The sequence below is a fragment of the Pelobates fuscus genome, chromosome 5 (genome assembly GCF_036172605.1).
Source record: "Pelobates fuscus isolate aPelFus1 chromosome 5, aPelFus1.pri, whole genome shotgun sequence".
NCBI lineage: Eukaryota > Metazoa > Chordata > Amphibia > Anura > Pelobatidae > Pelobates > Pelobates fuscus.
The window spans coordinates 10,487,859-10,515,262 of NC_086321.1; the positions used below are offsets into that span (position 1 = coordinate 10,487,859).

A 27,404-nucleotide genomic window follows, 5' to 3' on the forward strand; every position below is an offset into this window, starting at 1 on the left:
AGAATCAAAAAACACAAAGATAAAGCCTATTGCCTCAAAAACATCTAACTATAAACATTTATGTCACTCAGTACCGTCCCCTATTCGGCACAAAAAGTCTCTTGTTAATAGATTCTGCGGGGACCTCCTGTGTGCGATGAAAGTTCAGTTCACAGAGCAGGAGATAAAAACTTCCAAACTATGTTAACGTGATTAAAAATGAAACCATATTTTTCCATGCTGGCTGTGTGAGTTACAGCCAGGAGAGGTGTCACTAGGGCTGCATTAACAGAAACATAAATTATTTAACTCCTAAATGGCAGAGAATTGAGCAGTGGAATTATCTATACACCAACACTGCTTCATTAAGCTAAAGTTGTTTTTGTGACTATAGTGTCCCTTTAATAATGTCTTACAGTGAGGGTGGGGGACGGGCACGCTAACTGCTACCAAAAGCCTGGGCACCAATCCTCCCTGCCCATACCCGGGAACGGGTCTCTCCGCCAAAGGGACAACGGCTCCACGAGAACTTGCCAGCACTAAAGGGGGGGGGGAATCCAACACCGTTGGGGTGGGAGACAGGGGGCCTGGGCAACACCTTGACACTCCTCGAGACCCGCAAGCAACATCATTAGAACTGAGCTACTCAACAACTGAGAGGCATAGGACACGGAATACACTCCCACACGGGGGCACCAACCTCCGCAGAAGTACCAGGGAGAGAGACCAGGCCGAAGTACCGGCAGGGGAACAACAGACAGGCATGGCCAGAGGGGCGAGGGGAGAAGGCAAGGCCCCCCGGCTCTGCCGTACACTCCTAGTAGGTACACACACAACACTGTCCGACTCCCGACACACTAGGAAACCACGCAGATACACAGAACCCACATAATACAGGGACACAACACTACACGCATGGGACAAGGGAGGGTGGGGGGACAAGAGGGGGACCAGGTAGGACAGGTGGGGGAAGCTCACTCCCTGCAGAACGAGAGGGGGGAGGGAGGAAGAGGATCCGAGGCAGCAACGCTACTGAGCACTGAGACGAGAAGGCAAGACTAGAAGGGGAGACACAGAAAGAGGGGAGGGGGGGGAAGAGGGATGAGACCCCCACGAGACGGGGAGGTAGGGAGTGGGAAATAAACAAACATGCGCGAGAGGGAGGGGCATAAATAAGTAAATAACCACGAAATGTAAAGATTGGACTTAATATCACCTTCCCCCCCCAACAAACAGACTAACAAAATAGAATAAATAAATGTAATTAATAATAAAAAAAAAAAAAAAAGTTTGCAAAATTTTTTTTAAAAAAGTTTGCAAAAAAAAAAAAAGGTTTGCAAAAAAAACTAATGAAAAAAAAGTTTGCAAAAAAAAACAAACCATGGTACACATCCACTCTACACACTGGAGTAAGGCCCCAACCAGTGAACGAGACACGGGCCAGCCCACGCAACACCAGACCTCCGGCCATCGGAAACCACACGTAGCCAATCCCCTCACAGACCACTTAATGCTCATGCACCGTTCCTACCAAACCTAGAACAAACACCTAGACCGAAAACCAGGCGCCTAACCTAACCCAAACCCCAGACGGGAGCTCACTGACAACGCCTACCCGCTGAGACATTGATAAGCCACTAAATGGTGCAGCCACACACCACACCTAGAGACCACCACGAGCCACTACCAAGGTCACTGACTAGCCAGCTACCCACGGTCAGGCCTGACTTACGGACCTAAAGCTGGGCCAGGCGTGCACGGGTGACAGACCCAGACGCCAGGAATGGAGACCGAGCGGCCGCCACCGCCCCCAAGGGAATAGGACAACGGACACCCTTCCTAGAAGGGCACCACACTCCGGAAGTAACCCCGGGCACCCAGATACCCAGGACTCGGGGACCCACCGCCCGGACACCTGTCCACAACCCTAACCTAAACAGAGAACATTCTGAGCTAGACACAAAACAGACTCGCAGTTGACCCCACAGTACTCCTTCCATCCCCTACCCATACCTCTCCACCACCTCCCCCCCCCCACCGCCAAATGGCAACCGCCCCGGGCTTGCAGGCCCCGAGAGATGCCCGCTATGCCATAGAGGACCTAAACATTCTCACATATAACGTACATGGACTCAACGTCCGCGAAAAACGCACCAGACTCCTTAGAGACCTGAAACGGTACAGAACTTCGGTCACATACATTCAGGAAACACACTTTCAAGACCTCCGGGCACCATCGCTCCGGGACCCCAACTTCCCACTCGGATACTTCAGCAACAATCCCCAGCGACGCACATTGGGAGTGGGCATTCTATTCTCCAGATGGATCCCATACATCGAACAAGACACGCTCCATTGCACATCGGGGAGATACATCTTCACGAAGGGCACCATCCACGACCAGACATACACTTTTGCGAACATATACGCCCCGAACACAAAGCAATACCACTTCCTCCGCAGGACCATGACAGCCCTGATGAGGTTCGCAGAAGGCACCCTGATAATAGGAGGGGACCTCAACCTCCCCCTGCATGACCGCGACACACACCCAGACACCTCCCGGCAGGCACGCAAGAACGCTCCAACTACTCCACCACCATCAACTCACAGACTGCTGGAGGGCGATGAACCCTGAGGTGCGAGACTACACGTTCTACTCCACAACACATGCCACATACACAAGGCTGGACTACCTCCTACTGCCATACCACAGCCTATCTCTATTAGTAGAGGCAGAAATTCTACCGATGACTTGGTCAGCCACAACCCAGTTCGTATACGACTGAAATCCCCGTTATACAGACCCCGCCAGATTTCCTGGAGACTTAACAAATCCATCTTAACAGACTCCGCGCTGGTGCCAAAAACCGCGCAGATCATACAGGACTACTTCACCATCAATGAAACCGAGGACACAACACCCCTGATGTGCTGGGAGGCGCACAAGGCGGTCCTACGGGGTCACTTTATCGCACACTGCTCGGCACTAAAGAAGACACACGCGAAAGCAATAACGGATCTCAGCACAGATATAGCTCACCTGGAGAACCAACACAAACAGACACTGGATGCCTCAACTTACAGAGATCTCCTCCACAAACGCTCCCAATTTGCTGAGCACATGAACCGCTCCATCCAACGATCCTTCCAGCACTTCAGACACCTGGTGTACGAACACGGAATAAGTGCAGCAGACTACTCGCAACTCTACTAAAGCGCCGCAAGACACACCTCTACATCAACAAAATTAAAGACCCATCCCAGCAGATACACCACCTCCCAGACCAGATTTCCGCCACGTTCCTCAACTATTACCGGGACTTATACAACATACGGCACGAACCACAGTAGACAATGTAGAAGCCCGCAGACACAACGACATACACGCATACCTGGCATCAGCAGGGCTGCGCCAACTGACAGAACTGGACCGCGAGCGCCCATCACACCAGAGGAACTCTCGATTGCCATCAAAAAAGCGCAGACAGGCAAATCACCAGGGCCGGACGGCCTGCCGTTGCAATACTACAAAACCTTCCGGCTCGAACTCCTCCCGAAACTACACCAGGCCCTGAACTCAATCCTCGAAGGTGCGGCGCCCTCGGTCCAATTCACGGCAGCTAACATCACACTCCTCCCAAAAGAAGGCAAAGACCCAACCACCTGCCAGAGCTACCGCCCGATCTCGGTCTTGGATGTCGACATCAAGCTCCTGGCCAGCGTGCCAAACACACCATAAAGTCTTGGCCTATGCGGACGACCTTCTCTTCCTAGTGCAGGACCCCACCAGATCGCTCCAGGCAATCAGAACCGAATTCGAGGCCTACGGCCAGATGTCCAATCTACGCATCAACGACACCAAATCGGAAATCCTTGGCCTGACAATCCGACACTCGAACTCAGGCAAAACTTCCCATTCCGGTGGTGCACGAACAAGATGAGATAACTGGGGGTGTGGCTCACGCAAGACACGGCGGACCTCTACACCCACAATTACCTACCACTCCTACGGACGGCGCAGACCGAACTCCAAACATGGAACACAACCTACATTTCCTGGCTGGGACGCATAAACGCTGTGAAAATATCCCTACTCCCCAAGTTCCTCTTCATCTTCCAAACAGTACCCATAGAGGCACCGAAGTCATTCTTTACCACCATCCAAACCACGATCCGTAATTTCATCTGGAAAGGGAAATCCCCCCGAATTGCCCACACCCAACTGACCCTCCCCAAAGGGGGCTTGGCCCTCCCGGACTTTCGGAAATATCACCTAGCGACACACCTCACTCGAATAATCAACTGGTCGGTACAGGCCAGGGACAAGCCGTGGGTGCAACTCGAGGCGGACAGCACCAAATGCGACCTCACGACCCTCCCCTGGATCACGAAAGAAGCCAGCAAACAACTACAACACACCAACCCATTCGTGAAGGCCACCCTACGTATCTGGCACCAAAATGGTCCCAAACACTACCTTACGACTAACCCCGGCCCACTACTCCCCTTAAGAGGCAACCCGGACTTCCCGGCGGGAGACATGGGCCCAATCCCACACCCAGCAAACGGCAACACAACGCTCAGAATGATGGACATCATCACACCCCCATTCATACTCAGACCGATCGAGACCATCTTCCCGGACCAGAGGCACACCTTCGCACATACGCTGGCGAGGGAACAAATGTCCCACTACGCACACTCCATCCCCCAACGCCCCTACCTGACGAGAGACTGCACGGAATTTGAAACCCTGTGCAGGCAGAATGAAACCCCACCGAGAGCAATATCGCGGATTTACAATTCCCTAGCGACGAACCGATACCTTTTAGCCCCCCCATGCATCAGGCGATGGGAAGAAGACCTTGAAGAAGAACTTACAGACGCGGACTGGGACAAAATCATCCTGCACATTCAAAAAACCCCGGGCTCAGGCAGACTCCAGGAAAATTCATACACAATCCTCACTAGATGGTATATCACCCCTGCCACCCTCCATGCTCGCAACGATTCAGTGCCGGCCACGTGCTGGCGATGCGGAGAAGAGGACGGGACTTTCCTCCACATCTGGTGGAACTGTACCCTCATCCGACCATTCTGGGAAAAGATACGCCAAGTCATCCATGCAGTGACCGACGACACTCCGCCCATGTCACCAGCCTTCTTCCTCCTACACCACACAACCACGTCCACCCCGACCTAAAAGAAATCGGTGGTACCACGATTACTCAATGCGGCGAAAGCAACGGTCCCCATATTCTGGAAACAGCCACGTGCCCCCTCACTCAGACGCTGGGTGGAGGACATAAGAAAATTCGAGGACCTGAAAGCCACAACGGCAGCGGCAAAAGAAAAGCTCCTGACCAGATGGTTCTACTGGATACGACACATCGCTACAGATGAGTTCTTACAATGCCTGAACTCACTCTGAACCTAGGACACGCCACCGCAAGACAACCGGGCGCCTGCACCTGGGGCGGCCCCTAGGCGGGTCGCCCTCACCCACTCCCCCCACCCCCCACCCTGACCAGACACCCCTATGATAGAACAAACAAGGACCAGACACCCCTATTACAGAACAAACAATTCCTGTATTAGAAAAAACATGCCAACACATACAACCCAATTACGAACTGGAGGCAACATGGACCACACAACGTGCTAACTGCTCCATGAACCGACCGGTGCATCCATAATGCAACATTATATATCACATATGAACGACACATGAAAACCCAGGCCTCGCGTCCGGGGGCCCCCGTTTACATTTTGACACTACGATTTTCATTTGGGGCAGGAACACCCACGTAGGGAACCACATGCCCGCACTAGCTTTCGCAAGACGCCGATCCCTGCTTGCATACTAGCTATACGCAGGCCATGACTCTGCCCAGCTTACCACAACAGACGGATTGACCCCCACGCATGCCCCACCAACCCATACCATCACCCTCCTCAATTCTCACGCCAGCGCACACAAGCCAAATTAAACAGCTAAAAGGAGGTCATACACTAACGTACTAAGCCTCTGCGTAGGCTAACTTTGAATACCTATGCTTATATGCTTAACGATTGCCTCTAATAACAACGTAATAATTACAAATAGTATAGGCCTTAACTATAATAGACCAGCTATAACTACTACTTGAGCCTAGCGAAAGCGAATATGCACTGTTTACTGTATGCATTAAAATAATTTGTATGACATCTGATATGATATTAGCACACCGCACCATTTCAAGCCTCGCAGGCCACGTAATTACGCTATTTGTCACAAGAAAAGAAAATGTTACTTGCGCTTTCTCCTTAATCCCTATGTATATTTAGACAAATGGAGGTCATTTAGTTGCTCCAATGGCCATTGGAGGGATGCCCGCCTGCCAACGTCAAGGCAGACCCCCCTAAGCGGGTCCTAACACTGACCCTTCAGCCTGCTTCCTTGAGCTTCTGGCAAAGATATCTCTAATGAGACAGAAAGGGGTATTTTTTATATACACCCCTTTACTTATTAACCCTTAATAGGGAACACATGGGATGGGTAGCAGCATTTTAACCAGGCTGTGTGATACAAAGTAAATACAAATACAAAAAGAGAAGTCCTGCGCTTAAGCAGCAAGGACTACAACACACATCAGCCCCAATATATAGTAAAAACCAAAGAAAAGAAAATGTTACTTGTGCTTTCTCCTTAATCCCTATGTATATTTAGACAAATGGAGGTCATTTAGTTGCTCCAATGGCCATTGGAGGGATGCCCGCCTGCCAACGTCAAGGCAGACCCCCCTAAGCGGGTCCTAACACTGACCCTTCAGCCTGCTTCCTTGAGCTTCTGGCAAAGATATCTCTAATGAGACAGAAAGGGGTATTTTTTATATACACCCCTTTACTTATTAACCCTTAATAGGGAACACATGGGATGGGTAGCAGCATTGTAACCAGGCTGTGTGATACAAAGTAAATACAAATACAAAAAGAGAAGTCCTGCGCTTAAGCAGCAAGGACTACAACACACATCAGCCCCAATATATAGTAAAAACCAAAGAAAAGAAAATGTTACTTGCGCTTTCTCCTTAATCCCTATGTATATTTAGACAAATGGAGGTCATTTAGTTGCTCCAATGGCCATTGGAGGGATGCCCGCCTGCCAACGTCAAGGCAGACCCCCCTAAGCGGGTCCTAACACTGACCCTTCAGCCTGCTTCCTTGAGCTTCTGGCAAAGATATCTCTAATGAGACAGAAAGTGGTATTTTTTATATACACCCCTTTACTTATTAACCCTTAATAGGGAACACATGGGATGGGTAGCAGCATTGTAACCAGGCTGTGTGATACAAAGTAAATACAAATACAAAAAGAGAAGTCCTGCGCTTAAGCAGAAAGGACTACAACACACATCAGCCCCAATATATAGTAAAAACCAAAGAAAAGAAAATGTTACTTGCGCTTTCTCCTTAATCCCTATGTATATTTAGACAAATGGAGGTCATTTAGTTGCTCCAATGGCCATTGGAGGGATGCCCGCCTGCCAACGTCAAGGCAGACCCCCCTAAGCCGGTCCTAACACTGACCCTTCAGACTGCTTCCTTGAGCTTCTGGCAAAGATATCTCTAATGAGACAGAAAGGGGTATTTTTTATATACACCCCTTTACTTATTAACCCTTAATAGGGAACACATGGGATGGGTAGCAGCATTGTAACCAGGCTGTGTGATACAGAGTAAATACAAATACAAAAAGAGAAGTCCTGCGCTTAAGCAGCAAGGACTACAACACACATCAGCCCCAATATATAGTAAAAACCAAAGAAAAGAAAATGTTACTTGCGCTTTCTCCTTAATCCCTATTTGTCACAAGCATTCTAACACGCTAGACATGCATAATCCTGCAAAGTATGTACAAAACTATGTTGTATTGTTGGACATTCACTCTGATTAATTTGCCTCTGCGTAGGCAACCACAAGCTATAACTCCGCACTGTGCTTATTTTCAAAATGGTGTCTTACAGGACGTATTTCAATATAATTAGAGATACAGATATATTAACGGCTCTTTTTACAATTACAGATGGTTTCATTCGAATTACACACATGATTTTAATCTTCATGGATTAGAGGCCTCATATCACACGTAGAACGTCCTTTACATTCGTGTATATTGCCCGCCTTGCGTTATACATTTTGATACTTGACTCTGTCTTCCTTTATCTACAGCAGATTAATCAAGACTTGAATATCCAGTTGCTAAAGGATGGATACCGGTTAGACGAGATCCCAGACGATGAAGACTTGGACCTGATCCCCCCAAAGTCTGTCAACCCCACATGCATGTGCTGCCAAGCTACATCCTCCACCGCCTGCCATATCCAATAGTGAGGGAGTGAGCCACTGATCTGTGCTTTCCACAATAACAGCCATTGCTTCCTCCTATGGTAGGACATGCACCTGTCTGTTCATGGAGCCAGGAGAAACCAAAAACCCCACTCTTTATTTAGCTGCTGCCAGATGTGTATCTATAGGAGCAGGTACGGGGCTACCGGGGCGGTCTGGTCCTTCAAGCACCCACCTGCTCATTGGAGGTCATTATGGGATATGCTGCTCCTTTTATAGACAAATGTGGGTGGCAGCGAAATCAGCCTGTGAGTAAAATCCGTAACATCCCGTCATACTGGCTGTAAATTAAACGACGTAGGACACGTAGTGATTAGGTGCTCAGACAGCAGGTGTGCAATTTCTAGCAAGATATATCTATTAATATATGTTACTTTTTGTGATTTTTCCAGTGAAATGATCTAAAAATAAAGTGGTAGTCACTGTCCCTTGAGTCCTGTCCCCGTGGTCACCCTGAATGCTCTGCGCTGTAAGAGTGGCTTAATGTGTTTTCACCAGACCTATATTTAAACACTAAGTTAGGAGTGCAGTTATATGTAACATTAAACGTCGACCTTTAGAAACAAGTCGTGCCTCACAACCTTCAAATAATGCGCAGTCTTGCCCTCCAGTCTTTTTGATGTACTCATTTGCAAACTTTGGATATATATATATATATATTTTCAGTGATGTATAAACTGAGAAATCATTTTATAGAATGGCATATGTTGAGTTTAATAGTATATAGATATACGAGATGACTGCATCCAGCTAATTGTATTCATAGATATTAGGATATTGCAACTGCTTTCATCAAAAAGACTGCCAGCTGTCACATTTGTGGCTGAGTTAATTGTATGCAGCTGTTACGAAGAGACCAGTATAATTTCATGTTAATGTGTCCGTAACTGACCAATATCCTACAGTTTACCTAACAGAACAACCGCTCAGGGCTGACGCACAGCGCACACTGCGGTTTTGGTTTCTTCTCTCTCCATCGCTTGCAACCATATTTTCTGAAGAGAAAAGGCAGCAGATGTGTATGTTTTACAAAACCCCCGCGTTTGCTGTTCAGGTTCAGCTCCTGTGTCTCAGTTTAGACCTCTCTGTAAGTTCCACGCCGTCATTGTGCCATGTTCCTGCAATACTAAATAGGGATGAACATCACCTTCACGTGTGGTCCCTCTGGGTCCATGTCTCTTGCATGTTGAATGAGTGAGGTAGTATGATCTGTGTATCATTGAGGGGCCAGTAGTCAATGAAAATTATAATCACATCCCGAAGAGCCAGAGACAAAGTAATCCAATGCTGGTAACGGGAGCATATTTCTAAACTGTGAGGTAAAACATGTCACTGCTTAATTGTCCAGGTATACTGTTGGTAGCTTGTATGCCAGATGAAGAGATGCTTGCACTGAGAGAGTTAAAGGGAAACTATAGTGTTAGAAATACAAAACTGTATTCCTAGGGCTATAGTGTCCCTCTGTCTTTTCACCGCCTGGCAATTTAAGTTTTTTTTTCACTTACCTGTTTTCATTGCTGAGGGCACTCTGCGCTGGATCAGTCCCTCCTCCCGCGACTTCACGCCAATGGTTGAAGCTAATGCGCATGCTTTAGAGATTCCCCATAGGGAATGACCAAACAATGACCAGACACCCCTATTATAGAACAAATAATGACCAGACACCCCTTTTATACAACAAATAATGACCAGACACCCCTATTATAGAACAAACAAGGACCAGACGCTCCTATTATAGAACAATAATGACCAGACACCCCTATTATAGAACAATAATGACCAGACACCCCTATTATACAACAAATAATGACCAGACACCCCTATTATAGAACAAACAAGGACCAGACACTCCTATTATAGAACAAATAATGACCAGACACCCCTATTATAGAACAATAATGACCAGACACCCCTATGATAGAACAAATAATGACCAGACACCCCTTTTATACAACAAATAATGACCAGACACCCCTATTATAGAACAATAATGACCGGACACCCCTATTATAGAGCAACCAATGACCAGACACCCCTATTATAGAGCAACCAATGACCAGACACCCCTATTATAGAACAATAATGACCAGACACCCCTATTATAGAGCAAACAATGACCGGACACCCCTATTATAGAGCAAACAATGACCGGACACCCCTATTATAGAACAATAATAACCAGACACCCCTATGATAGAACAAACAAGGACCAGACACCCCTATTATAGAGCAAACAATGACCAGACACCCCTATTACAGAACAAACAATGGTCAGAAATTCCTGTATTAGAAAAAACAATGCCCTGACACCCCTGTTTTAGAACATATACTGGTTAAATGCCCCTGTTTAAACATAGCACGAAGGCTGAGGCTGTTCCTATTAACTATTTTAGTTCCTAGGAAAGATACATAGTTACATAGCTGAAGAGAGACTTGCGTCCATCAAGTCCAGCCTTCCTCACATATGTTTTTGCTGTTGATCCAAAAGAAGGCAAAAAACCCAAAAGCGCTTCCAATTTTGCAACAAACTAGTAAAAATTCGTACTTGACCCCAAAATAGCAGTCAGTTATCTCCTTGGATCCAGCAGCTATTACCCCACTAATTAGAAATGATATCCCTGTATGTTATGTTTTTTCAAGTATTTATCCAATTGCAGTTTAAACCTCTGTATGGACTCTGATAAAACCACATCTTCCGGCAATGAATTCCATATCCTTATTGCTCTTACTGTATAAAAACCTTTTCTTTGCCTTAGAGGAAATCTCCTTTCTTCCAGCCTAAATGTGTGACCTCGTGTCCTATGTATAGCCCTGTTTATGGATAGATTTCCAGATAATGGTTTGTACTGGCCCCGAATATATTTGTATAATGTTATCATATCCCCTCTCAGGCGCCATTTTTCCAAACTAAACAGATTTAATTTTTTTAACCTTTCTTCATAACTAAAATGCTCCATTCCTTTTATCAATTTTGTAGCTCGTCTCTGCACTTTTTCTAGTGCCTTGATATCCTTCTTTAGAACAGGCGCCCAAATTGCACAGCATATTCAAGGTGTGGTCTTACCAGCGATTTATAAAGAGGCAAAATTATATTTTCATCCAGAGAATGTATGCCCCTATTTATACATGACAAAACCTTACTGGCCTTAGCAACGGCAGATTGACATTGCATATTGCTGCCTAATTTGTTGTCTATAACAATTCCCAAATCCTTCTCGTGTGTGGTTATCCCTAGTTCACTACCATTTAGATGCAGCCATTATATGAAATAACCCCTATGTGTATGTCAGTAAGTACACACATAACACAAACAAGCGGACCCCTGCATCTGAGGAGCCCATTGTCCAGGTTGTTCTTGATTTTTTTAATTTTGTGTTAACTCTCTCAGCGGACCCCTGCATCTGAGGAGCCCATTGTCCAGGTTGTTCTTGATTTTTTTAATTTTGTGTTAACTCTCTCAATGCCTGGAGCATCTATTGGTTAGTGACAGAGCGGGCTTGATCCTTTCTCCCGCATTAATGCCTTGGAAACCGGTCTACGTGGTTTCAGTGGGTATTGGTTCCTCTCATCAGCGCTTTACCATGATCCCACTACTGGCTCAATCTCTCCTTTCCATTTAGCTTGTTTTCCCCTCTCTGCATCGTTAGAATGTAAATATTGTGACGATCCATGTACACCCAACACATACATTATTTATTTCTGCTTACATCCCCTCCTCCCGTACCAAATTTTCCATTTTCTATGACCAACGCATTTAACATGCCTGTGTTTCATAGCATATGAAGCTGCCTTAACCCCTTCATAGAATCGTCCTCTCAAGGGGTTAAATATGTTTTGACTAATGGAATAAAATATTACTGAAATGCATCTCATCACCCCATATTATAGAATGGGTTACATTACATGTAATTTTATTTTTTTATTTTAGTTTTTCTTTCTTTATGTATTATTTATTTGAAAAGATGTGTTTTAAACATGTATAATATTTTTTTTAACATTTCCATTGCAGTATTTATCAATGTTTCTGGTGTGTAGTGTGATATGACAATATTAAAAGCATATCTCTGAAAGCTTGTGTGATTCTGTTATTCGCTCTGTGCTCACGGGACGAAAGGTGGTAAAACACGTTTCCTTATCCTGATATTAAGGGTCCTTTATCTGTCTAAGCTGCAAGGCCTTAAGAGTAAAAATCAGCGTGAGCAATGGAGCTCTCTGTTGGCTGTCGCTGTTCCCAATAAATTGCACCTTACTAATGTTTATTGAATTATATAGAATAATTTACTGCATTATTATTGCCAGCTGCTGTACATGCTGTGATGGTCCAAAAGTGGTAGGCTGACACTCTCAGCCAATCACAACCACCTATCAAAATTGCAATACAATTTATCAAATGAGGAAAGGCCTTAAAAGAATTGAAGGATGATAAAAGTTACATAGTTACATAGCTGAAAAGAGACTTGCGTCCATCAAGTTCAGCCTTCCTCACATATGCTTTTGCTGTTGATCCAAAAGAAGGCAAAAAACCCATTCTGAAGCACTTCCAATTTTGCCACAAACTTCTTGACCCTAAAATAGCAGTCAGATGTCTCTTTGGATCAAGCAGCTATTACCCCACTAATTAGAAATTATATCCCTGTATGTTATGTTTTTGTAAGTATTTATCCAATTGCAGTTTAAACATCTGTATGGACTCTGATAAAACCAGCTCTTCAGGCAGAGAATTCCAAAAAGTATTGTAATAAAAATGGTAGATAAAAGCAGAGTTGTTGTCATTATGGACAAATTATTTTATATTAGAGAAAAAAATCTTTGATCAACTGTCAGATACTGAAATGTACTGTAAATTAAAAAAAGGATCTGGAGGGTGAAATAAAGAAACATTTGATAACATTTTTAGATGAATGTTTTCAAAAAGGTGTTAAATAAAAAATGAATACAATTTTTTTAAATCATCAAATAATTATATTTGAGTTTGTCCTCCAGGTAGGCCGATTGTGGCAGGGGTAGATTCATTGTAATCTCCCCTGTCACAATATATAGAATATTTATTACAACCTATTCAACACTATGAATTTAATGCATATTTTTGAAAACTTTTAATGGTGTGTAAACTGCACATTGGTCACTCATGAGGTAAACACTCTCTACACCATTACAGAACATCACAAAGGATGCAAAGCGGTGATGTTTTTTTCTAGATGACTCTAAGGATTGTAAGGAGGAACAGGTTCATTTTATCATTGATGGTATGTCCCTCATTCTACATAAAAAATATTTTGGTTTGAGGGTAACTTTTACCTACAAAAGCAAGGTACGACTATGGGAACCAAGTTCGCACCCAGTTATGCAAATCTTTTTATGGTGTATTGGGAACGATTTTTTATTTATTCAGGGCATGACTGGATTGCGAACTTGGTCCTGTACAGGAGATATATTGATGATATATTTTTTTATACGGAAAGGAAGCTGTCTCTCCCTGGATCACTTTTTAAAATTTTTAAATTCAACCTTCTGGGGTATAAAATTGGCGATCAAAATTAATAACCAGGAAGTTAATTTTTTAGATTTAAGAATTTTTATAAAGTCAGATATAATAAAAAATAATCACTTATTTTTAAAATGTTGACATTAATAGATTTATTGATTTAAAAAAAAAAAAAAAAGTTGCCACCAAAGGGTCAATTTACAAGGCTCAGAAGAAATTGTAAAGATAAAATTATGTTTGCAGAATAATCTTAATTTTGAATGAAAACATTTTATCAAGAAGGGTACAAAAAGAAGTGGAAAAACTATTTTAAGAATTTTAAGAAAAAAAAATGAGAAAAGAACTATAAAAATATTAAGAAACGCAAAACCTTTCATTAAATGAGCAAGTATGTTTTATTTTAGATTTTAACTCATGATTTTAGAGTCATGTTCTTAAAAATATTTTAAATAAACTCTGGCATATCCTCAAACAAAATAAAGGCGTAGACGTATATATTGGACAAAAAAATTGTATATAGAGGAGCTAGCAATCTTAAGCAGGTTTTAACAAAAAGTGGCATTGTAACCTTACAGGCAAATAAATTAAAGTTTTTGTTTTTTTAATTGTGGACACTGTCAGGCTTGGCAGTTGACAAAAGCAAATACCAAAAAGAAAGAAAATTCTCCTCTAAACCTACTAATAAGGAGTATAATATCAAATAATTTACTACATGTAACACAAGCCACATTATATACCTTATAACGTGCAAATGTGGACTACAATACGTGTAATATTCAATAAATTAGTACATAAGGAATAAAAAGGATGTTTTAACCCACTTAGTTTCATCTCACTGTAATCAGATTCATAATGGTGATTTTAGCTCACTACAATTCTTTGGCTTTCAGAAGGTAGATAAGCTGAGGAGGGGGATGACAACTTTAAATAAAAAAAGAAATATATACAAAAGATAAGCTGATTATAGCTCAGAAATGATTATTAAAGCAAGCAGTTAAACACTGCAACGTGTCTTTCCTCAGACCAGTGAGGTAGCAAATAGCCTGGATAGGATATACAATGTAGCAATGTCCCTTCAGATATCGGAAGTGTGGAAACAAAGTATCCTGACCGAGAGCCTAAAGTACCTAAGTAGTTAATGGTCAGATAACTAAGTGGGGAGATCGCTGACAGGCTAGTGGACGGTGCTTCAAAGTGGCAAATGAAAGCAATCAGGGTAAAAGCCGAGAGAGCCTAGTTGTTTTAGTGTGAGCAGAGGAGGTGAAGGGCCCTGGGTTGGGAGAAACATCACCAGCTGCTAGAAGAAGGAGGAGAGAAAGTGACAGGAGGTGTGAGTGTGTTTTATTTGCATGCCGTCTAGGATGAGATTGATTGTGGGTAGGAGAGATGCAGCAGAAAAATGAGTGCAGGGCATGAGTTGAGAGAAGGGGGGAGTGTAGCAGAGAGGGGAAAATGTGAAGGATGTTGGGGGGATGAGGAAAGTGGTTGTAAGGAGAGATTTTGATACTGAGGGAGAAGGAGGAAATGAAGAGGAGGAGAAGACTGGGAAAAAATGGGAGAAACAAAAATAAATAAATTGGAGTTTCAAAACCAGGAGTAGGAAGCGATATGTCTCCGGTGTAATGGCATATCGGGCCAGTCTGACTTGCTTAATTCGAGCATAGCTACACAGTTCGATGTCTGGCACGACTCTATAAGCGTCTGCAGCTTTTCCCGTAAATTTTCCTGCTAGGAGGGAGACCCAATCTCTGGTAGAAATGTCATGTGACAGACATAGACGTTCAAAGTCCTGCAGAAATTCATCTATGTCCTCCTCCGACTCCGCGAATGTCTTGAACACGTTATAGGGAATCTTGGGTTTGTGTTCTGGAGCTCCCGAACTGACTGGGGATACATCTAATGCCCAACGTTCGGTTAATTGTTACTTGTTCGCCCAATCCCTTTTCGCCAACAGATATGTCTGTACCTCAGATAGTGTTCGGGCCATGATCTCCTCTGATAGGTTCCCTCCATAATAAGCGAGGTAAACACGCATTTCTTTCTGTAGCTCTGTCTCGTGGTTCATCAGCATAGAAGCCCCATTGGTAGCTCTGTCGTCCTCCATGAGGGCTGTAATTAAAGCTGCTTTGCCCTCATGCTTCCAGCATCTCCTTGAGGGTTTTTTGCTTCAAAGCCGCATAGTTCATCTTTGGTCTTTGTTCGGTGGTTTGTTCGGCTGGTGAACGCTATTTATTTTCAGCCTTTTCACCGATGCCACCAGATGTAGCAGACACGCAAATTCCTTCTTTCAGCCAGACTGGAACCATTAAAAATGCAACCAGACGAAACCAAGTTCTGGAAGTCAACTGATTTTATTCTGGCCACACTCGCCTTTTATTCACAGACCCCTAACATGGGGTCTCCAACACAATTTTACAGGGTTTTCCTTCCCAGGGTAATTTCTGCCTGAGAGATAATTGCGTGAGAAAAACTATAATTCTATTATCTCTCAGGTGCAAAAAAATCTATACAAAATATACAATATTTTTGTGTACGAATGCTCCCCCCAGTTGGTAGTTCCCATTTCCCAAACGCCGTTCGCATAATTGGTTGGGAAATAGAACGGGCAGCGGCATAACCTTTACCAGGGTTTATGCGAGTGCCTTGCCGAAAAGAGTTCCAAGCACTCGATGACAAAGTGCCGCTGCCCACGTTTGTGAGAAAAAATGGCCGCTACTCTTTTACCGACAACGTGAATTCGGTCCTTAAAACTTCCCTTGCAGTTTCACATTTAAGTTACAAGGCGAGAACGTTCTAATGGGGTATCAGGGTGGTTCTCGTTTGGGAGTCAAATGCAGAGTGTTTGGATACCATAACTCCCGAACACATAAAAAGTGATAGTTTTTATCCATTTATCTGAATTACTTGCTGTCTCTTGCCCTATGAGAGTATGTTCTGTTTTACAGTGACTGCCCAAGATCATTTAAGGGTATATAAATATCTTTTAATACCACTGTATATCACTATTTTATTTTGTTTTTATTGTGGTACACTATCACAGTGTTTTAGTGTGCTGTTAACTTTTCTGTTGTGTGTCTACATTTTAACTGTGAAATTGGTGTGCTTGATTTCCCGGTGGTAACAAGCTGCACCTTTTTACACTACGGAATTTCCATTAGCACCACTAATTTTGCACTCTGCAGCCAATCACAGCCACCCATTTCTGCTCTGGCTAATGCTTCCTCGTTTTCCCAAGCAGCACAAAGGGCGATGGGCCGCTGATGACTCTTGTTTAGCATTAAAAACTGTTTAAAAGGACAGCAACAGGGGACTCCAGACACTATAACCACTTCAATGAGATGAGGCAGTTACGGTGTCTACAGTGTCCCTTTAATATTTGGGTCAGAAAAAAACTGCAGATTTTAGTTAAAGGCCAGAGTTTAGAAACCGCTTAAACTTCTCCCGTTGTGCCTCCCGTGTACTGATGGCCAGCTCACGTTAGGACGTTAGCAAAGTGATGCTGTTGAGAAGTGCAGATCCATAAACCCAGCTCCTGGAGGAGACGGCTTCGTTCTAATCCACTTGTTCAGTAATTAGTCTCAAGAAATGACTGAATGTAACTTCTCCCGTCTGCCGTGTGCCAGGCCTACACCTGTGGGAAATGCAATGGGGGAATGGACTTTCCTAAAAGGAAATTGGACAGTAACTATAGTGTAAAAAGTATTCCCCTCGCCCTGGCTGCTCTCTCCAATTGTATTTCTCTCCCAGCCAGACGGTTCTCAGTGATAAATTGAAGCGTTCAGCCATAGAATAAGCAGAGCACATGTGTCTAAATAGATCATTTTTATGTCGATAAACGCTGACAACAATCCCCGTTCCGTATACTGCAGACGGCATCTTACAGAGGCTCGTTTTCTCTAATATCTGTCAGTGTCTGTACCTTCCAGTGCTGCATTCCCATAGTACCCATTCTGGCCGTGCATTTATATTCTAATGCATTGCAGACATGGAAGAGTTAATTATTGTATTCCCACTTTGCACAGGAAGACATTCTGAAATTCATTGACTCTTCAAGTGCATTTCTTTGTATGACATTAGAAACGCACCACACTTCTTCAGCTGCTCCGGGTAGACGTTTGATATTGACGTGAATTACGTCATATTGTTGATTGATTGAAAATTAAAAATCAAATATAAAGGAACATAAAATGAGAGTAAAATATTGCTGTAAGTGGGTATTTACATACACAAGAAAAACACGTACAACGGCGCTAGATCAAAATCTAACAATTATAGTGAAAAAATCTCATTTTTAAAAAAAAGCCGCTCCTTTTAAAGTGCAATAGCTCAAACCACACTAAAATACAATACAAAAAAAGAAAAAAAGGTGCGCTGTGTCTTTAAATATAGACTCCAATATTTAAGTGCCAATGAATTATTGCATAGGTGTGGAATATAATCCCAATTAACCAATTATGTGCAAACAAGAAAAAGTGCAAATGCAAATACAAACATTTCTCTGGTGTTTTGGTGTTCTAGTGATACAAAACCACTTACACAAGTTCAATTGTCAATGCATATAGCTGTATCTCTTCCACAGAAATGTATAAAGAAAGAGAGAAAAAGAAATATATAGTGTGATACCGTTATATACCAAACAGTAACAAGCTGAATATTAAAATCCCACTCACCAGCCTGCTCTAACTGTCAGCGTGTGTGGCAGCAAGGGGACAAGAATGCAGCAGCAAGTGACTTTCCAAAATCTTTATTGTGGAATATCTCCATAAAATCACTTCTTTCCCCTTTCACCTTCCACCTGGACCTCCTTCCCTGCGTCTGGATATAGCTCCTCAGCTCGCTGCCGGCTAAGCAAGAGATGGGTTGCATGGAGTACCAAACACTTCCTGGTGGGCGGAGCTTCGTCCTTGGCGCTCAACGTGATGATGTCTTTCTTCTTCTCTAACTATCAGCGTGTGTATCACAAGGACGAAGCACACACATTACATCCTCTACAATAACACATAACATATCCGCTACACACATACACTCCACGTGAGTGAACTCATGTGTGGGCCTTGTAGGTGGACTTAGGGGTGGGCCTTGTAGGCACTCACGGTCTGGCCCTGGGGGCCCAAACCTTGAGCTGTGTAAGGGGCCCCCAAAAAATGGAGCTGCTTCCTGTTAGTTGATTTTTGTGAGCGCTGTTACAAACAGCCTCCAGAGAGCCTGTTCTACACCAGACCTGTGGAGCCAGACTGCAGCTAGAGCCCATCATCAGCCTCTTGTCCTCATCTGGTTGTAGGCAATCCAGTATATTATTAGTGGCACTAATCGCTAACTTACCTCACATTAAAGGGACACTATAGTCACCAGAACCACTACAGCTTAATGAAGTGTTTCTGGTGTCTATAGCCTGCCCCTGCAGGCTTTTTAATGCAAACACACTGCCTTTTCAGAGAGCAGCACTGGCGTTAGTTCATATGGCAGATCATATGGGTAGGGCATTGTGATGTCACATGGTGGGCAGAACATATGGGGTAGGGGGCACATTTTTGTTTGCCTAGGGCGGCAAAAATCCTTGCACCGGCCCTGTGTAAACATTGCAGTTTCTATGGAAGCACTAAGTGCTAAAGGGACACATCACCCAGACCACGTCAATAATCTGAAGTGGTCTGGGTGCCTACAGTGTCCCCATTAATGATATGGCCAAAACAATCCTATAGGGTATCTTAAAAAGTCTACTTTGTCTCACTGACATACCTCCCAATATTTCAAATGGACAAAGAGGGACATAAGGATAGAAAAGGACAGAGGGACTGTCCTTCCAAAAGAAGGACGCTTGATAGGTATCCACTGATTCAGTATGGCAAGCACAGGGAGTTCCATTTTACACATTTATAGGTAGTTTTGTTGGAGAAATAGCTAGTTACATTGCTTATGGCCACTTGCTACACAAGCATTTTATTGGCCTGGCTTTGGAAACCAAACATATTAGTCTCCACAAATTGTCCCAGTTGGGTTATGTGTCTAAAGAAGAATTGTCCCTTAACAGATCAAATGAAATGTAGAAGCAATTCCCATCTACAGATTAATCAGATGCTGTCATTTCCTCGTAGAGTTTACTGCAGTCTCATTAAAACAAAATATGTCTCTTAAGAACAGTTATATATGAGGATATTGAAATGTTATCCCCCCCCCCTCCTCGCCGTTCATTGCACATTGTCACGACTACTAGTGTGGTCCAGCACGCAGAAACTATGTAAACATATACAAGGAAAGGAAAAATAAAAGGACAGAGCGTAAACCGGACCTTAGAATGGCCGGACTAATGCGCTAGAGACAGAGAATGGTCAAAGGGAAAGCCGAGGTCAAGGAAGCCAGAAAATGCACAATACCGTAAACACAAGCCAAGTCAAGGAAACCAGAATTCAGAATAACCAGGGAAAAGCCAAGATCAGGATACCAGGAAATCAGATTCACAAATATAAAGCACTCTCAGGAAACCAGGAAACGGGAACCACGACAGGGCAAGGTACTGGGGTGAGTTAGGGATTTAAATATCCCTCTCTATGCTCTGATTGGTCAGAGGGCGACCTCTGACCCCAAAACGTGCGTGTGCGTTGACGTCCGTTACGCACACGTTAGTATAATTTTCGGGGGCGGAGCTAGAGATGGACGCGACCACGCGGTCAGCGCCATCTTGGATTTGGGCACGATGCCCGGAAGACCTGGGGGAGCGGTTGCCGGCTCGCCGACGAGCAGGTAAGCTCGTGTTGTCAGCGAGGCTGTGCCGGTCGGGCACGGCCGTGTGACTCGGCGGGCCGGCGACCTCAACACACATATAGGATTAAAAAAAAACTAGATTCATTTTCCCGATTCCAGCGCTGATATCTCTTGGCGCTGGGTCACAATCCGCCTCCTCCGACATAATGACTGGGTGGACCTAATGCACCTGCGCCGCGCTCGCATTAGGCCTTCCCCATATGACAGCATTGCCTCAATGCACACAATTGCTCCCGCACGACACATACCTACCACCCCTGATGATGCCAAAGCCGGTGACTCTCCCAGAGCAGTTTAGGAGGGCAGTCACTTCGGACAAAGCTTGGGAGCTGCACCTCATTACTGCACTGCCTGAAGCCCACCCGGGATCATTTGAACTTTGCAGCCCCAGAAACTGACACACTGACTTCCTACTGTTGTGTGGGACGGTACCCTGCCTCTGATGGGAATCGAGTAACTGTGCCCTGATCCGATCCGGAGTAACCAAAATTCATCTAGACCGGGCCACCCACACCAGCAGCCAAATCTGCTTCCTTTGCTTGCTTTACTACTACCTATTACTTTATAGTCTCCCAGTGCAGATGTTATACAATACCTGATTTTACTGGGACAGTGCCCATGCATTGTGCTATTCTTGTTTTCATTGCAAATCGTGCAGTTTATTGTGATATATGCTGGGTATCAATCTCTGGGGATTATAATCTTGTAAAATGTGTAAATACCCATGTTATATCGATGTACGGCAAAAATAAAGAATAAAAAATCTCTATATTTATTAAATTATTTGAAAAGCTTATCTAAAAACATTAAATGGAGGCCAGCCTGTCTGTTCTCATTTATTATCGAAATAAAGCGTAACTTCAAATCTCCACATCCAGCGTTATTGAAGAATCTGCTAGCGGTGTTAAGGTGAGCTCGTATAAAGGTAACTATTAAAAATTTCCATATTCTAAACACATTTTGAAAGTTCTAATTGAAATATATATTTTTACATTGCCAGTCTCCTGGGTTTGAAGCTGTTGAAAGCTTACAATTGAAAACTTTAGGACAAATTTGCAAAGCTGGAAAAAAACTGAGTGGGTGATTTTTATAAATCCAGGAAGAATAATAATAATAATACCAGAATAATACCAAAAAACAGTGCAGCAAAAATTCACCCGTGTTATGCCATAAAAACACCCATACATACAGAGATACATTCTTGATAAAAAGTAAGGTAGTAGCGCACAAATGGTAAAGTTACGTCACAACAGAAGCAAAAGGTAGAATGTAACCTGTTAGTAAAAACATAAAAGTGACATAGCTCAGACTGTATAAAGTGGTATCCATGCAAGTAATACAAAGGACACTCACATATTCAAGAGCCCTTCAGGTTGGCTCTGAACTCAGTAGATATAGTATCCCCACTCAGATTGGTGTTGTGAAGACGGTCCCAGCGTGGTAAGTATCCAAAATTGATGTTCAGGAACCAATGGATAGGTAAAAAGAATACTTTATTACATAAATAAAAACACAACAAACTAGGGGATAAAATAGGGGGCACACCGCTTTTTGACCGCTGTCGGTCTTCCCCAGGTGAATGTCACAATGCGTTTTGACCGCTGTCGGTCTTCCTCAGGTGAATGTCACAATGCGTTTTGACCACTGTCGGTCTTCCTCGGGTGAATGTCACAAGGCGTTTTGACCGCTGTCGGTCTTCCTCAGAATGACATGCACCCGATAAAGACTGTCAGTGGTCGAAATGCGTTGTGCCCCCTATTTTATTCCCTAGTTTGTTGTGTTTTTATTTACCGTATATACTCGAGTATAAGCCGACCCGAATATAAGCCGAGGCCCCTAATTTTACCCCAAAAAACTGGGAAAACTTATTGACTCGAGTATAAGACTAGGGTGAGAAATGCAGCAGCTACTGGTAAATTTCTAAATAAAATTAGATCCTAAAAAAAATATATTAATTGAATATTTATTTACAGTGTGTGTATAATGAATGCAGTGTGTGTATAATGAATGCAGTGTGAGTGTATGAATGCAGTGTGAGTGTATGAATGCAGTGTGAGTGTATGAATGCAGTGTGAGTGTATGAATGCAGTGTGTGTGTATGAGTGCAGCGTGTGTGTATGAATGCAGTGTGAGTGTATGAGTGCAGCGTGAGTGTATGAGTGCAGCGTGTGTGTATGAGTGCAGCGTGTGTGTATGAGTGCAGCGTGTGTATGAGTGCAGCGTGTGTATATGAATACAGCGTGTGTATATGAATGCAGCGTGTGAGCGTATGAGTGCAGCGTGTGAGCGTATGAGTGCAGTGTGTGAGCGTATGAGTGCAGTGTGTGTGTATGAGTGGTGTGTGTGTGTGTGTGTGTGTGTGTGTTGCAGAGCCTTGGTGGGGGATGGGCAATTTTTTTTTTTATTATTATTTTAATATTTTTTTATTATTATTATTATTTATTATTTTTATTTATTTAATTATTTTTTTTATTATTTTTGTATTATTATTTAATTTTTCTTTTTTTATTACTACTAATTATTTTTTTTTCGTCCCCCCTCCCTGCTTGATACATGGCAGGGAGGGGGGCTCTCCTTCCCTGGTGGTCCAGCATTGGCAGTTCAGTGGGGGGCTGTGGGGGCTGTAAGAGAGTTTACTTACCTCTCCTGCAGCTCCTGTCAGCTCTCTCCTCCTCCGCGCCGTCCGTGCAGCTCCCTCTGTCAGCTCCCAGTGTAAGTCTCTGGGACTTACACTGGGAGCTGACCGAGGTGCTGAACGGACGGCGCGGAGGAGGAGAGAGCTGACAGGAGCTGCAGGAGAGGTAAGTAAACTCTCTTACAGCCCCCACAGCCCCTGTCTGTATTATGGCAATGTAAATTGCCATAATACAGACTATTGGCTCGAGTATAAGCCGAGTTGGGGTTTTTTAGCACAAAAAATGTGCTAAAAAACTCGGCTTATACTCGAGTATATACGGTATGTAATAAAGTATTATATTTACCTACCCATTGGTTACTGAACTTCAATTTTGGAGGTTTACCACGCTGGGACTGTCTACACAACACCAATCTGAGAGGGGATACTATATCTACTGAGTTCAGAGCCAACCTGAAGGGCTCTTGAATATGTGAGTGTCCTTTGTATTACCTGCGCGGATACCATTTTATACAGTATGTTGCTTTTATGTTTTTACTAACAGGTTACATTCTACCTATTGCTGCTTTTGTGACATACCCTTATCATGTGTGCGATATTACCTTACACCCTGTCCCAAATTATTATGCAAATTCTATTTAAGTGTCACAAAGATTAAATATTTTGTGTTTCAGTTTAACTCAGGGCTCTTTTGATCACTGAAAACAATCTCGGACACCTGTGATAATTAGATTGCCAGGTGAGCCCAATTTAAGGAAAAACTACTAAATGAGGGTGTTCCACATTATTAAGCAGAGCACCATTTTCATGCAATATGGGGAAGAAAAAGGATCTCTCTGCTGCCAAAAAGAGTGAAATAGTTCAATGCCTTGGACGAGGTATGAAAACATTAGATATTTCATGAAAACTTAAGCGTGTTCATCGCACTTCATGCAGATAAAGGCACATTGAGGAACATTTCTGCCAGATCCATGCATCGGATCAAGAGAGCAGCTGCTAAAATACCATTACATAGCAGCAAACAGATATTTGAAGCTGCTGGTGCCTATGTAGTCCCACGGACATCAAGGTGTAGAGTCCTCCAGAGTCTAACATCTGTGCATAAACCTTCTATTCGGCCATCACTAACCAATGCTCACAGGCAGAAACCGCTCCATTGGGCAGAAAAATACATGAAGACTAATTTTCAAACAGTCCTGTTCACTGATGAGTGCCGTGCAACCCTGGATGGTCCTGATGGATAGAGTAGTTGATGGTTGGTGGACGGCCACCCTGTTCCAACAAGGCTGCGACGTCAGCAAGGCGATGGTGGAGTCATGTTTTGGGCCGGAATCATGGGAAGAGAGCTGGTCGGCCCCTTTAGGGTCCCCGAAGGTGTAAAGATGACCTCTGCAAAGTATGTGGAGTTTCTGACTGACCACTTTCTTCCCTGGTACAGAAGGAAGAACTATGCTTTCCATAATGAAATCATCTTCATGCATGGCAATGCACCATCTCATGCTGCAAAGAATACCTCTGCATCAATGGCTGCTATGGGGATAAAAGGAGAGAAAATCATGGTGTGGCCTCCATCCGCCCGTGACCTCAATGATATTGAGCACCTTTGGAGCATCCTCAAGCAAAAGATCTATGAGGGTGGAAGGCAGTTTACATCCAAACAGCAGCTCTGGGAGGCTATTCTGACATCTTGCAAACAAATTCAAGCAGAAACTGTCTAAAAACTCACAAGTTCAATGGATGCAAGACTTGTGAAGCTGCTATCAAATAAGGGGTCCTAAGTTAAAATGTAACGTGACCTGTTAAAATGTTTAAAAAGTTAAAATGTTATACATTTCATTGAAATAGCTTTTGATTTCAGTAAATATGCTGCAAACACAACAAATGACAATTTTCAGTTCTTTACAACCTATAAAGTGTTTTGAAACTTACTGTGCGTAATAACTTGGAACAGTGCATTGTAAGTTTTTTATGTTTAAAAAAATACTGTTATCATTATGAGGTTTGTTCAGTAAAATTTGAATTGTACTCTTAATAGTTGATAACATGAGAATTATACTGATTGTTATTTACATCAATTATTTAGGTAAATTAGAAAAAATATCATTTGCATAATAATTTGGAACAGAGTGTACTTTTTATCAAGATTTTTTATAAATGTATCTAATTTGCCGAAAATAAATTTATGGTCAGTTTCTCTCTAAATTCTTAAATTGCTTGTAAGTTGCTCAGGGGGGTCTGGAGTTATAAGGGCCCACCAAGTCTTAAAGCAGCCACAATTTAACGAGGTAGATATATGTATTATCTTTCCTCGCATAACGTGGTTTCTGTTTGAAAGACTCAAGGCGAGATGATTAGCATTGTCAGCTCTGGGTGGATTAGACACACAGACAGCTAATGACCCCAGCAGACAAGCTGTGACATTGCGTACGGCACTCAGCATGCTGAGGAAAGCAGTCTGTATGACACCCAGTGCTGTTTTTACTGTGGGGGTCGTTATCCCAGGGGTGATGGGAGTCGCACTACTTCTGCTCATTGTTCCTGTGACCTGCCTGGAGTTTCCAGTCTATCGCATGCAGCAATACACTCTGCAGGGACAGCCACATGGTGAGTCCCACAGCCAGAGAGTGACAGGAAACACTGGCATGTGACCTCTCTATCCACTGCTACACATCGTACCCACCTGTGTGCCAACTCTCTATTCTCTGCCACACATCATACCCACCTGTGTGCCAACTCTCTATTCTCTGCCACACATCATAGCCACCTGTGGGCCAACTCTCTATTCTCTGCCACACATCATAGCCACCTGTGTGCCAACTCTATATCCTCTGCCACACATCATACCCACCTGTGGGCCAACTCTATATCCTCTGCCATACATCAAACCCACCTGTGTGCCAACTCTCTATCCTCTGCCACACACCATACCCACCTGTGTGTCAACTCTCTATTCTCTGCCACACACCATACCCACCTGTGTGCCAACTCTATATCCTCTGCCACACACCATACCCACCTGTGTGTCAACTCTCTATTCTCTGCCACACATCATACCCACCTGTGTGCCAACTCTATATCCTCTGCCATACATCAAACCCACCTGTGTGCCAACTCTCTATCCTCTGCCACACACCATACCCACCTGTGTGTCAACTCTCTATTCTCTGCCACACATCATACCCACCTGTGTGCCAACTCTATATCCTCTGCCATACATCAAACCCACCTGTGTGCCAACTCTATATCCTCTGCCACACACCATACCCACCTGTGTGTCAACTCTCTATTCTCTGCCACACATCATACCCACCTGTGGGCCAACTCTCTATTCTCTGCCACACACCATACCCACCTGTGTGCCAACTCTCTATTCTCTGCCACACATCATACCCACCTGTGTGCCAACTCTGTATCCTCTGCCATACATCATACCCACCTGTGTGCCAACTCTCTATTCTCTGCCATACATCATACCCACCTGTGGGCCAACTCTCTATTCTCTGCCACACATCATACCCACCTGTGGGCCAACTCTCTATTATCTGCCACACATCATACCCACCTGTGTGCCAACTCTGTATCCTCTGTCAACACATCCTACCTACTTGTGTGCCAACCCTGTATCCTCTGTCACACCTGTGTGCCAAAGTTGTAAAGCATTGGGTTAAAGCTCTCTTCATTGTGTTATGGAATTTGTAAAGAGTTAACCCCTTAAGGACACATCTTCAGAAGATGAACATAAACTTAAGGATACAAGGATTTTTTTTGCATATTTAGCTGTTTGTGTTGAACCACAATTTGCATCTCTTTCATTTATTGCACCAACACATATTTTATACCGTTTTTCAAAGGACAACGGGGGCTTTAATTTGATGTCACATATGTGTATTTAAATTCTAGTTTATTCTAAAAGATATGCAAAACATTTTTTTTTACATTTTGGCAATAATAATGTGTGCATAATTTGTCCAGTTTAGGAGAAAATGCATGTAGGTCCATATGTGAATGCAGGTGTGTTTTATTGCATTGTCACATGCACACAGTCCCATAGCCAGACACACAGTCAGATTCACACAATTTTACACATATACTGTCAAATACAGCCACACAGTCCCAGTCACTTGCGCACGGTCACACACACAATTAAAGGCA

The 27,404-nt window shown here is 43.6% G+C and overlaps 2 protein-coding genes across 5 annotated transcripts in view; both read left to right on the plus strand.

Moving 5' to 3' along the window:
* The window catches only part of FAM219A (family with sequence similarity 219 member A), a 145,454-nt gene extending 133,125 nt beyond the window's left edge, over positions 1 to 12,329 (plus strand). For 2 of the 4 annotated variants that reach the window (XM_063453561.1, XM_063453564.1), the window contains exon 6: positions 8,194 to 12,329. In XM_063453561.1, coding sequence (XP_063309631.1) covers positions 8,194 to 8,352 — 159 coding nt within the window. In that variant the 3' untranslated portion in view covers positions 8,353 to 12,329. The remainder of the gene's footprint in view (positions 1 to 8,193) is intronic. The other 2 variants (XR_010090861.1, XM_063453563.1) reach the window with 2 other exon arrangements.
* Positions 12,330 to 25,644: 13,315 nt separating this feature from the next.
* LOC134612365 (BOS complex subunit NCLN-like) overlaps positions 25,645 to 27,404 on the plus strand; it is a 49,492-nt gene continuing 47,732 nt past the window's right edge. The window contains exon 1 of the mRNA XM_063456700.1: positions 25,645 to 25,856. Coding sequence (XP_063312770.1) covers positions 25,691 to 25,856 — 166 coding nt within the window. The 5' untranslated portion in view covers positions 25,645 to 25,690. The remainder of the gene's footprint in view (positions 25,857 to 27,404) is intronic.